This window comes from Bufo gargarizans, chromosome 2 (genome assembly GCF_014858855.1).
Source record: "Bufo gargarizans isolate SCDJY-AF-19 chromosome 2, ASM1485885v1, whole genome shotgun sequence".
NCBI classification, from domain to species: domain Eukaryota; kingdom Metazoa; phylum Chordata; class Amphibia; order Anura; family Bufonidae; genus Bufo; species Bufo gargarizans.
This window is the reverse complement of record NC_058081.1, coordinates 239,138,244-239,151,348: the sequence shown is the minus strand read 5'-3', so window position 1 is coordinate 239,151,348 and position 13,105 is coordinate 239,138,244. Positions and strand designations below refer to the sequence as shown.

At 41.0% G+C, this 13,105-nt stretch overlaps 1 protein-coding gene across 3 annotated transcripts in view; it reads left to right on the top strand.

The window, feature by feature from the left end:
* Nucleotides 1–13,105, top strand: part of GNAI1 (G protein subunit alpha i1) — a 73,074-nt gene that overhangs the window by 39,617 nt on the left and 20,352 nt on the right. For 2 of the 3 annotated variants that reach the window (XM_044280131.1, XM_044280132.1), the window contains exons 2-4: nt 3,262–3,304; nt 3,389–3,530; nt 4,773–4,930. In XM_044280131.1, the coding sequence (XP_044136066.1) occupies nt 3,262–3,304; nt 3,389–3,530; nt 4,773–4,930 (343 nt within the window). Of the gene's footprint in view, nt 1–1,027; nt 1,036–1,408; nt 1,413–3,261; nt 3,305–3,388; nt 3,531–4,772; nt 4,931–13,105 lie in introns of those variants that run through there. The other variant, XM_044280133.1, reaches the window with a different exon arrangement.

Below are 13,105 nucleotides of genomic sequence, written 5' to 3'. Positions count from 1 at the left end.
CCCTTTATCTGCTCATTGTAATTGGGATAATGAGGAAATAACACACACCTGGCCATGGAACAGCTGAGAAGCCAATTGTCCCATTACTTTTGGTCCCTTAAGAAGTGGGAGGCACATATGCAAACTGTTGTAATTCCTACACCGTTCACCTGATTTGGATGTAAATACCCTCAAATTAAAGCTGACAGTCTGCAAGCACATCTTGTTTGTTTCATTTCAAATCCATTGTGGTGGTGTATAGAGGCAAAAATGTTACAATTGTGGGATGTGTGTGTGTGTGTGTGTATGTATGTGTGTGTGTGTGTATATATATATATATATATATATATATATATATATATATATACTATATACTATATATATACACACACACACACACACACGTACACACACGTACACACACGTACACACGTACGTCTTGGTTGCTCGGAGTAGCCAATCATTCCACACCTTTTATTTAGTTTAAAAAAATCAAGCTGAAAATGGTTGGTGTAGAAAACGGCATGGCTGAAGTTTTAGTTGAGCATTTATCGCTGAGGCCTACTATACATTGTATTCGGGGAAAAAATATTTATCGTAGCAACAAATATTTAATTTCAGTGATTTGATTAAAAAATTAAATCCCCAGTCTGGGCTTTTTTTTTTTTTTTTTTATATACAAGAGACCTTTTGTCTTTTCTTGTAATAGCTGCTGTATTCCCCTTGTTTGTTCCTTGTTTTTTGGCTTATGGTTATTGTAGTAAGATTCTACTTGTGGTTTGTTGGTGACTTCTAGTTGTCATTGTTCTCTGTGGGATAAGAATTCCATTCAAACAAATGCATAACTGCTCGTGTGGGTTGTCTCACAGCCAGGACCTTCTCTTCACTCCGCATTTCAATATACAGCAAGCTGGTGAGGAGCCGTTCAATGTCCAGTGCTTGACTCCTATGCAGATTGGGCCTGTATTTGCTTCAGGTCTTAAGGTGCCTTTACATTGGATGACAGAGCAGCAGATTGTCGGGAAGGAACGCTTCCTTCCCAACAATCTGCTGCTTGTTTAACATTTACATGCAGCGATCTCCTCCACAGTATTGGGAGAAGTGATCACTAATGCCATTGCTCTTCCCCATACTGACTCGTTGTTTGCCGGCAGCAGATCAAGATTACACAGATCTGCCGCCAGTAAACAATCAATTTTGTGTGAGCACAAACAATTGGATTTGGCATGTTCATCAGGTTATCGCTGGTACACTTACATCGCCAGATAATCCTTAACGAGCATTCATAGGATCTCATCTTTATGATTCTCGACCCATATAAAGGTTCCTTTACTGTATCTAGTGTGAATTTTCGATGTTCCTCCAGATGTGGTTGCTTATACTTTGCTTATATCTCCTGACCTGGCAGTTCTGAACTGTTGCCTCAAAGCTGGGTTTTATGATTATTAGTAGGGCTGGGCCGATAATTGGGGAAAAAAATACGAAACGGACCATCAACCTGATTAACTGACGCCTCTTTTCCAATGCCGTTTTGTGTGACTGGGAGGCGGTGTTCCCTCTAAGCTTCGCGGTCACATAGCTGAGAAGGAAGGAGAGCCCTCCTCACTGGGATGCAGCTGGCCACTGCACCAATGAAAAAGGCCAATGGCGTGATGGGGAAATCCACCGCATCTGTGCTATGCTGATAAAGTAAATAACCTTTTGATGTCATCGTCATGTGACCAATAACATCCACTTGTTAGTGATTACACGTGAATGACCTCATCAAAGGTCTGTTTAACTTGCAGCAAGATCTTCCTGGATGCTGATAAGGTAAAGGACCTTTTGATGTAAGCACCGTGTAACCAATAAAATCCACTTGTTACTGGTCACATGGCGATGACATCATTAAAGGTCCTTTAACATATCAGCATCCAGGGAGATCTTGCTGCAGTTTTACAGCTTTGTGCTTTATGCTGTGTGCCTGTATTAATGCAAGGCTCATGGGTTTTATTACATTAGTACCTTCACGTGGTTCATATTAATAGCAAGTGAACCCATCATGTCACTATATGATTGTGTTGCTTACTAGTAATATGAGGCACATGGAGGTTTAAAAATAACACCATGTGCCCCCCATTAACCCTATAATGCTGTACATGTATGGCATTATGCACAGGGAATTGTATGGAGCGGGCTGCTGTGCTGAGCCTGCTCTATACGTGACAGTTTCCGGCTGTATAATATAGCAGCCACCTGGCCACGATGACTAGGAACGGCGATCATGCTGAATCCTGTCGTTTAACCCTCAGATGCCGCGTTCAACAGCAATCACGGCATCTGGTAACCTCAAGGCACAGCTCAGCGGGGAACTTGTCAAAATCCCATTCACCCTATTACGGTGAATGGGACAAGGGACCAAAAGATCCCAGGTTCTAGGGTGCTAAAAGTTAACAGTGATGGCCAGTATGCTGTCAGTGGGAGCAGGCACACTTTTCTCGGAACGGTCTGCTCCCGGTAACCGCATTTGATTTCAGACCAGCCCCTTTCTTGGCCCCACAAAGATAGATGGAGCATGTCCTATTCTTGTCCGCAATCACAATATGCAGAACGCACACCGCCACTACCCGTGTTTTGTGGATCTGCAATTTGCAGACCGCAAAACACTTATGGACGTGTCAATGTACCCTTAGGCCTCTTGCGCGTGCGCTCACGCACGTTTTTTTTTATTTTTCAGTTTACGTTCCGTTTTTCTTTTTTTTTTTTGCGTATCGTATACGGAACCATTTATTTCAATGGATCCGCAAAAAAAAGGAAGGTACTCCGTATGCTTTCCGTTTCCGTATTTCAGTTTTTCCATTCCATTCAAAGATAGAACATGTCCTATTATTGTCCGCATAACTGACGAGGACAGTACTGTTCTTTTAGGGGCCAGCTGTTCCATCCCATAAAAAATGGAATGCACACGGACTTCATCCGTATTTTTTTTTTTTTTTGTGGATCCGTTTTTTGCTGACCACAAAATACCGAAAAAGCCATACGGTCATGTGCAAGAGGCCTTAAGGAGTAGAATCTAGCAGAAAATAAATGGTTATCTTCTCACTCCTGATAATAATAGCTCCACTACGAGTGTGTCCTGCTCTTCCTGTGTAGTGCTGTTAGCAGTATAGGATGGAAACTGCTGACAGATTCCCTTTTTAAACTTTAGTGACATAACTACAAACTCAGGCACTTGAAAAATGATGTCTTTAATCTTCCTCTTTTAATGTGTTTTTTTTTTTTTTGTTTTTTTGTTTTTTAAAGGCGCTGGAGAATCGGGGAAAAGTACAATCGTCAAACAGATGAAGTAAGTGTGACTGCATTCTGAGATCATCTCGTGCTTCCTGTACAATGTGTAGGGACTTTTGGTAACATTATTCTCCCATTCCAGGATTATCCATGAGGCGGGTTATTCAGAAGAGGAATGCAAACAGTACAAAGCAGTAGTATACAGTAACACTATACAGTCCATCATCGCCATTATTAGAGCCATGGGCAGATTGAAGATAGATTTTGGAGACCCAACAAGAGCGGTATGTATTTGTCAGTGGAACCGTACATATTGGTGCTATTAAGAGAACATGGAAAGATGATCAGCACTTGCAGTCTGATAACCAGATCCCAGAATGGGCTTAAAGATGTGCTGGTAATATGTAGTCATCAGCAAATTAGGGAGAGCTTTATAGATAGAATAAAGGGGGTCACACTGGGTTGGTCAGCTCTTGTGCTTCATACATCATTTCATGTACGATTAGTTATCTCAAAAAAACTAAATGGTGACCTCCAGTCAGGCTATGGGAGCAGTCTCCTTGCAATTACAATAATTATAAGAAGGATTTTTGTCTAGTAAAAATGTGTTCTGGGTGGCATTTTTTTAGTCAGTCATTTTTTTTTCTCCTTCAGTTCTATAGCGAAATGGGGAAAATGGACATAATCAAAAAGAAAAGTATTTTAGTTGCACGTTGGGCTATAAAAAAAAAAAAATGGGAACAACTTTTTCCCTATTTTCACATGTATAAAAAAAAAAAAAATCAAGAAAATACTAACGTACAAATGACATGACAGTAATCCCCCATATCAGTGGAGAAAAGTGCAGAAGTTATTCACAGCCAAACAGAAAAACTAGACATGCTAGTAAAGTATTCTTTATATATTTCTTAGTTTTTATGTCTCGCTTCAGTAAGTGGCATTTATCATGTAGAGAAAGTTAATACAAGGCACTTACTAATGTATTGTTGTTATCCACATTGTATCTTTTTGCTAGCTGGATTAATTTTTCGATCACTTTTATACGCTGGTTGTTTCCATGGTTACAGACCACCCTGCAATCAGTGGTGGGTGTGCTTGCACAATATAGGAAAAAGCACTAGCCTATGTGTGCTCCCATGGTCCCGGCCACCAGAGAGGCTGACACTTTTTCCTATATGGTGCAAGCACGACCACCACTGATGGATTGCAGGGTGGTCTGTAACCATGGAAACAAGCAGTGTATGTGATAGAAAAATGAATCCAGCCAGCAAAGGAAGCAATATGGTCAATCGAAATACATTAGTAAGTGCTTTTATTAACGTCCTCTACGTGATAAATGTCACTTACTGACGTGAGACAACCCCTTTAATATAAGACCAATTAGGACCTGGGAGGATTAATGTTCTCTTTAAGAAAACCCTGAAGGTGACAGCCATTGCTAGGGTGATGTGGATTGCGGACTACTGTAAATAAGTTGTGCACCTTAGATAAGCCATAAATATCGTTACCTTGTAATTTTATTACAGGATGATGCTCGTCAGCTTTTTGTCCTAGCTGGAGCTGCAGAGGAAGGTTTTATGACGGCTGAGCTGGCCGGAGTCATCAAGCGTTTATGGAAAGATGGTGGAGTACAGGCCTGCTTTAACAGATCGAGAGAATACCAGCTCAATGACTCTGCAGCCTAGTGAGTATATATTTTCCATTTACAGGCACATGTTTACATCTTTTACACTACTAGAAAGTACAGTATGTACAGCTATCTAGTCTAGACAGGGTATTTGCCATTTGGCCCCTTGTATCTGTGTTGCATACACAACCTTCTGCTCAGTAACTGCGCACAACAGCCACAATGTCTAAAATAGCTCAGCCTTATGACAGTTTAACTTTTTGGAAAAGGTAATGGTTTCAAAAAGAATTTATCGAAGGCACTTTGATATTGATGTCTCACTCTTAGGCCTCTTACACGCAACCTTGGTTTGGTTCTGCATCCGAGACGCATTTTTTGCGGTTTAGGTGCAGACCCATACACTTCAATGGGGCCGCAAAATATGCGGACAGCACTCCGTTCCGTGCCCCCCACAAATTTTAGATCATGTCCTATTCTTGTCCATTTTGCAGACAAGAATAGGCATTTCTATAATGGGCTATCTGTTCCGTTCCACAAATTGCGGAATGCACGCAGGCGGCATCTTTGTTTTGCGGATCCACAATTTGTGGACTGCAAAACACTGTACGTTTGTGTGCAAGAGGCCTTAGGCCTCATGCACACAACCGTATGTATTTAGTAGTCCGCAAAAAACAGATGCGCAAAAAATACGGATGACATCTGTGTGCATTACGTATTTTGCGGAACGGAACAGCTGGCCCCTAATAGAACAGTCCTAACTTTGTCTGTAATGCAGACAATAATAGGGCATGTTCTACTTTTTTTTTGGAATACAAATACGGCAACGGAATGCACACGGAGTGCCTTCCGTTTTTTTTTTTTTTTGCACCCCCATTCAAATGAATAATGTAGGGTTAATTCACAGATAATGGGTCGCACTACTGTATGGGGAAACCCGGATGGGTGCTCACAGCCCGCAGATTCACCCAATCTAACAAGCAAAAAATTATACAAAAGAAAGGGCTGGGCACTCACTATATCTAGTAGCCGTGGTACTTTATTGAATAAAATCAATTCTTATATTATTAAAAACACATATTCTAACACACATTCATACACATCGATAATAATATCTAAAATATATATAATCACTGTAACACAATGGTAAAAGGACCTATTTGATATATATAAAAAATCGGATGTGACCAATAATTCGCATATATGGAGGATGAGAACAATCCAAAACTATCCGAATGTTCAGTCCAATATCAGAAGTGTGCCATATACAAAAAAGCCTCAACTTCACAATGGAATAGTCTTTGATAACTCCTAGTAAATTTCACAGAGAGTTTTCAACAAGCTGTTTTTCAATTGAACAATCAAAGTTCCTCACTTGCTGGCGCCAGTAGTATCTTTATAGTTCACAGCTCTGCAGGTATACGTTCCACCTTCAGTGTGTTTTCTCCAAGAAGGGTCGAAGCTGCAAGAGTTAGTGGTCCATAAGTCCAATCGAGGGGTCCAGTACCAGACGTGTTTCGGGGCTCTTACTGAGGAAGGGGCCACTAAGAGCCCCGAAACGCGTCTGGTACTGGACCCCCCGATTGGACTTAAGGACCACTAACTCTTGCAGCTTCGACCCTTCTTGGAGAAAACACACTGAAGGTGGAACGTATACCTGCAGAGCTGTGGACTATAAAGATACTACTGGCGCCAGCAAGTGAGGAACTTTGATTGTTCAATTGAAAAACAGCTTGTTGAAAACTCTCTGTGAAATTTACTAGGAGTTATCAAAGACTATTCCATTGTGAAGTTGAGGCTCACACGTACAAGCGGAGATCATACCCTGACCATTACGCGGGACGCCGCGGACTGCTGATCTGAGCCGCCTAAGTACATTTATTATGTGAGTAGACTATAATACAACTGACAAATAATCTATTTGGAAATTAACGCTGTTACTTTGAACTGTGCGAACATATTTGAATTCAGGACTATTAGTCTCTGCAAAAGATCCTAGGATATCGGATCGACTATTTCATCCGTCCTTTTTGTATATGGAACACTTCTGATATTGGACTAAACATTCGGAAAGTTTTGGATTGTTCTCATCCTCCATATATGCGAATTGGTCACATCCGATTTTTTTATATATATCAAATAGGTCCTTTTACCATTGTGTTACAGTGATTATATATATTTTAGATATTATTATTATTATCGATGTGTATGAATGTGTGTTAGAATGTGTTTTTAATAATATAAGAATTGATTTTATTCAATAAAGTACCACGGCTACTAGATATAGTGAGTGCCCAGCCCTTTCTTTTGTACCATTCAAATGAATAATTCCGTATACGGTCCACAAAGAAAACTGAACAGACACGGAATGAAAATCCGTTTGTGTGCATGAGGCCCTAAGGCCAGGAGAATCAGCCGGGTAATCGTTAACAAGCGTTCATACGAATGCTCGTTGGCGATTATCTGGTGCTGTAAATTCCGATTTACCCAATGAACGAGCAAAAAAGGAGTCTCCCAACTTTCCTAGACATTAGAACATCAGATCTGCCTAGCTATGCAGTGAAAATTGCCCCTTTCATGTAATTACATAATTGATGAACAGTGTATCATAGCAGCATGGTTTGTATTTTATGCAACCAATATGCCCTCCATCACCGCCCACCATAGGTTGCTACCCAGCTTCCAGCTTTCCCAGACTGCTGAATACTAAACCTGACTAAGTATACATGGATATATTCCCAAATCTCACATTGTAAAATACATAGTCAGAATGAAAAGCTTGGTAAGAATCCCTGTGATGGGCAAATCTGAAAAGTTTTGCAGTGACAAATTCTGTAAGCTGTGGTAAAGCTAAGCAGATCTGCCATTCAGGATCCTGGGAAAGTAGACTTGCAAAGAATGTAGAGCTGTAGTAGGGACTGCTGAATATGAAGTATACCTGAGTAAATCCCCCTCTTCGCTCCTAAATTCTTCCATTGATGAGCAGATTTCCCTTTCAGTGTCCTGGGACAGCTGGGTAGCAAAGTTTGCGGAGCTGTAATAGAGATCTGCTGAGTACTATATCAAGCTAGATTAATCACCTTCCAGTTGGTCCATAACTTGCTACCCTGCTTTCCTGGGACCCCGAAAGGCAAATCTAGCAAGCTGTGACACAGTTCTGTAGTGAGAGAGATTTATGTAGGTAGCTACAGTGTTAATCGGCTCTCTATTGCAGCTCTACATGGTTTGCTGCCTAGCTTTCCTGGGATCCTGAATGGTCCTATGTCGAGTGCTATGGATCTGCTGATTACCATGTCTACCTAGATAAATTTCCATCTCGCATGCCATAGCTAGACAAATTTGCCTTTCGGGGTCTTGGGGAAGCTGGGTAGAAAATAATGGGAAGCTATAATAGAGATCTGAGGAATAATAGAACTGATTATATACATCTCCCATGGTTAGCCACAGTTGCCTTGCAGGAACTTGGAAAAGCTGGATATCGTTTGCAATTTGCAAAAAAAGTGGAAAACATTACATTTGCTGTATTTTTTGCCTGGCGCTGCATAGATCTACATCAGGCCTTTAAGCATGATGGCTTACAGGCACCATTATAGTTGATGGGAGCTAAGCCCTTCCACTTTCCCTTAAACTCCGGTTTTATCCATGTAATGCTGGTGTACCTAGTCAGTCTACAGCCGAAGATGGAGGAGGCTAGGCAGAAATGGCTCTTGCTTAAAGGATAACTGCCATACTTTCATCAACAAATCAATTTTAGCATGTTACTGCTGCAGCAGCATTATGCATAAAGCAATCTTTAGTTTCTTCACTTACCACTGTTTTACTTGAGTTTTCCCCTTAGTTACGGCTGTTTTGAATCCTACATTACGAGGCTCTTCTCAAGATGGCTCCTCTGCCAGTTCTCTGAGGCCAAAACTGCATTCCTTCAGTTAATGTGCAAACTTGCTGTAGCCAGCAGCTCCCTGCCAGCCAATCAGATTAGGTTACTGAGAGACACGCCCCCTCGTTCTGAAGCCTAATGCAGGCATGCAGTGTGAAGGACCGCCCCTCCATCTTCCTAGACAGAGACAGACAAGCCATAGCAACGGTCTTTTTAAGGGAGCAGTGGAAAGGTATAGGGGACAATAATTAAAGCTGCTATTATAAGGTAATTGCTGATTTTTTGGAAATCATTGACAGACTAATTTAGGTATACATGACCGTTCTACTTTAACTGTCGGAGGCATTTTTATTCAAGAATTTATTTTTTCATGGTTTTGGATGTTGTGTTCCTTTTTAAAGGGGTATTCTTGTTCAATGAAATTCTCCGCTATCCACTCGGGTATCTTCAGAAACCCCATAGAAATGAATGGAGTGGCCATGTGGGTGCCCAACCTGCCGCTTCGTTCATTTTGGGGGGCTCCACATGGCACGGGGCTCTTGTGATCGGTGGCTATCTCACTGATAGAACCTCCACCCTATCCTGTGGATGGGGGATAACTTTATATAACCAGCATACTCGTTTAGCTCTGACTGCTATATCAGCGCTTCCTCTGCTTCAGTTTACAAGCTTAAGAGAAGCCGGTTATGTCTGTTGTCTCAAGCGAGGGATTAAAGACACAAATGGACCAGTGGGGATCTGTCTGCACCGTCTTCTGTAGTCGTAAGGAATGATTCACTTACTGTCATTTTGGGTGTAGGAGGCAAGTTTATAAGCTACGGTTCTGTCCACCTGTAGGAAGTGTCTGGCAGCCAAGAGTTAAACCAGATTTTTAGACGTAACTTTTTTTTACTTGCATATAAAAATGTTTAACCCCTTCTTTCCTGGGCGATTTTTCACTTTCCTGAACGGACTGTTTTTTGCAAACTTGACATGCCACTTTGTGTAGTAATGACTTTGGAACGCTTTTACTTATTCAAACAATTCTGAGATTTTTTTCTCGTAACACATTGTACTTCGTGTTATTGGTAAATCTGTGTCCAAAATATTTATAATTAAAAAAAAAATCAAATTTGGGGGTAAAATCACAATTTAGAAAATTTTCTTTTTTTTATTTGAAGACCGATGGGGATAACTCAGAAAATAGTTTATTACTTTATATTCCCCATATGTCTACTTTATGTTGGCATCATTTTGCAAATGTCATATTTATTTATTTTTTTAATTAGAATTTTTGATGCAATTTTTAAGAAAATTTCCAAAACTTACTTTTTAATTCAGTTATGGAGTCACTTTGCGGGGCTTGCACAATAGAAACAACCCGTATCTGACCTCATTTTAGAAACTACCCACCTCAAATAATTCAAATATGATTTTACTAACTTTGTTAACCCTTTAAATGAGTTTACAAACTTTGTTAAACCTTTAGGTGTTTCACAACATTTAAAGTAAAATATAGGAGAAATTTCAAAACACTTTGGTTTGGATCCTTTTTTACTGTACAACAAGGGTTAACGGCTAAACAAAACTCAATATTTATTAGGCCTGTTTCACACTTGCACTACAGATTCCAGTTTTGAGATCTGCAATTAAACAGATACGTGCCATTTAATACATCCAGATGCATCCGTTTCGGCCGGATCCGTTTGTAATAAATCTAAACTGAAAATAACGGATCCGGTAAGAAAATCATTGTAAGTCAATTGCGCCGGATCTGATTTTTTTCTGTTTTTCAGGTAACAACAAAAAAGTGATCAGACACCGTTGATTTACATTGATTTTAATGCCGGATCTGTTTTGTTCCGTTTTGCAGACCAGACACAAAACCGCATCTTGTAGCGGTTTTGTATCTCGTCAAATAACGCAGCAAACTGGAACGAAAATTCGTCTGATCAGTTTTGTCAGCATTGACACATTGACAATAATTTCTGGATCTCAAAACTGGAAAGCCACAACGCAAGTGTGAAACAGGCCTTACTCGGATTCTGCAGCTTACAGAAACTCTCTATATGTGGTCATAAACTGTTATGGGCACATGGCAAGGCTTAGAAGGGAAGGAGCAACATATGGATTTTAGAGGGCAGATTTCACTGGGATAATTTTCAGGTGCCATTTTTTTGCAGGAAGAGTTGACGTTTATATTAGTACCATTTGGTCTTTCCCAGTATAGGATACAGCAGGCCTGGTTGTCAGTCACTGTCAGGCCCATGCACTGATAGGGTGCACACAGATGAGGGTTCAGCTCAAATCGGTGGGTTCGGCTGACAGTCTAATGCATAGGGCAAGTCTAGAATTTTAAACTACAACCCAATGGGTAATCATTCCACTGAAGCCTCTTGCACACGGCCGTAGTTTTGTTCTGCGGCCGATCATGCACTGAGCTATTCACTTCCTTGGGTCTGCAAAAAATAAAATGCGGACAGCACATGGATGTCATCAGTGTTCTGTCAGAATCTGTGTGGCCTTTCCGCGAATTATAGAACATGTCCTGTTCTTGTCTATTTTGCTGGAAGAATGTGGCATGCACGCGGCCGATATCCGCAATTTGTGGACCTTGCCATGAGACCTGAGAGGTAGCCTGTGCTTTGTCTTCTGAAAATGTAAGAAACAATTCTCCTGGTAGTTTGAAGGTAAGAGAGTAGCAAATAACTGCAGTCTAATGGTCTGTTAAGCAGCATGGCTTGTATTGTTGGCAGGCTAATGACGAACACATCTGTCAGCACACGTACAGAACAGATGAGCCGGCATCCACAGTGGCTTTATTAGAAAACCACTTAGCTCTGAACTTGACATACCAGCTCTGTATAATCTAGGAGTCCACCAACCTGTTGTAGGAAAAAACAAAGCCGAGCAGAGACAGAGGCTGATGTAAATAGCTGGAGTGCTCATGTCCACCCACTGCCTTATTCCTATGACTGATGCATGATGCACTATTCCCGACTTCCAAAAATAAGTGTCTGAAATATTTCAGCCATGCAAGAGAGAGAACATGTCTGAGAGGAAGCATACAAAGGCCATGTTATGTCTCGTGGGAATGCCTTAAATATTTGTGCTTGTCCACGCTGATGTATATAGATACAAGAATAGTACTGTTGTAAGAGCAGTAATGCTACAGTCTACATAAAACAGCCGCACACGTCTGGCTGACCATGCATAATTACTGCCAGAATCCCCGCCATCTCCAGGAGAAGGCCTTGGACACAATGAAATACGGCTAGTTGCCGACATACCTGATGCTGAGTTACAGCTTGTATTAGGATATATTCACAAGGCAGATTTTTCCGCTAGAAAAATCATCCTGCGCCTGGAAACCACAGCAAGAATTAAGGCCTCTTACACGCATCAGTGAATGACAGATATGTGCCGTTTGGTCTCCGCGGACCCCTGGCGTATCCATTGGATTTATTTCACACATCAGTGGTTTTCCATTTTGTCCGTGGTAACTGATCCCTCACATGCATAATAGTCTATGGGTCTGTGATTCTCATTGACCATTGGTAGGAGATGCTCTGGAAACTTTTTCAGGCTAGCAGTGTCTGTGGAATACGGATGACACGCGGATCCTTCAGGCATCTTGGCACGGATGTCAACACAGACTTGTGAAAGGGGCTTTGTTTAGTTTTTTTGTTTGTTTTTTCCCACACCGTGGAGGCAGTGCTTATATGAAACATTTTTTAGTCCGATTTTAGCAATGAAACGAAAATGTACTAAAATCTGCTTCAGAAACAATGAACATACCCTTCTAGTTCATGGTTCTGGTCTATACTGTTTGCTGCAGTTAGCAAGCAGGCTTTTCATCTTCAGATCTACTGTGCAGTGTTTAATGTAAAGACAACCACTCACAAAATGCAGATCAGACGCAGAACCAGCAGGGAATACTGGGAAATCGGAGTATTAAAGCCTGCAGAATGGACTGTGGGCAACTGGGTTGTGCTATAGTATCAGCACAAGTAAATGAATGCAGTCTATGGACTAGGTTACATAACTTTTCATGTGTTTTTATTTATAGAAGAGTGAATATCCTGTTGGGCAATATGTTTGCATTCTGGGACATCCCTTGAGGGGCAGTTGAGAAGTATAGCTTTAAAGGGAGTCTGTGTTCCCTGGAAATTCCCTGTTAAACCGGGACAATTCCACGTAGGGCTGGGTCAGCTGAATGTAATGATACCGTTAACTTAACGATCCATTGCTTCATTCTGAAGAAGTTCTATTAATCTACACTCTTCCACATTGAAATTGCAACATCAAGAAGGACAAGCCGTAAGGTTATGCAAATCGAGGAAGTAGCAGGTGTCAACAAGATCTTACATATGATGACA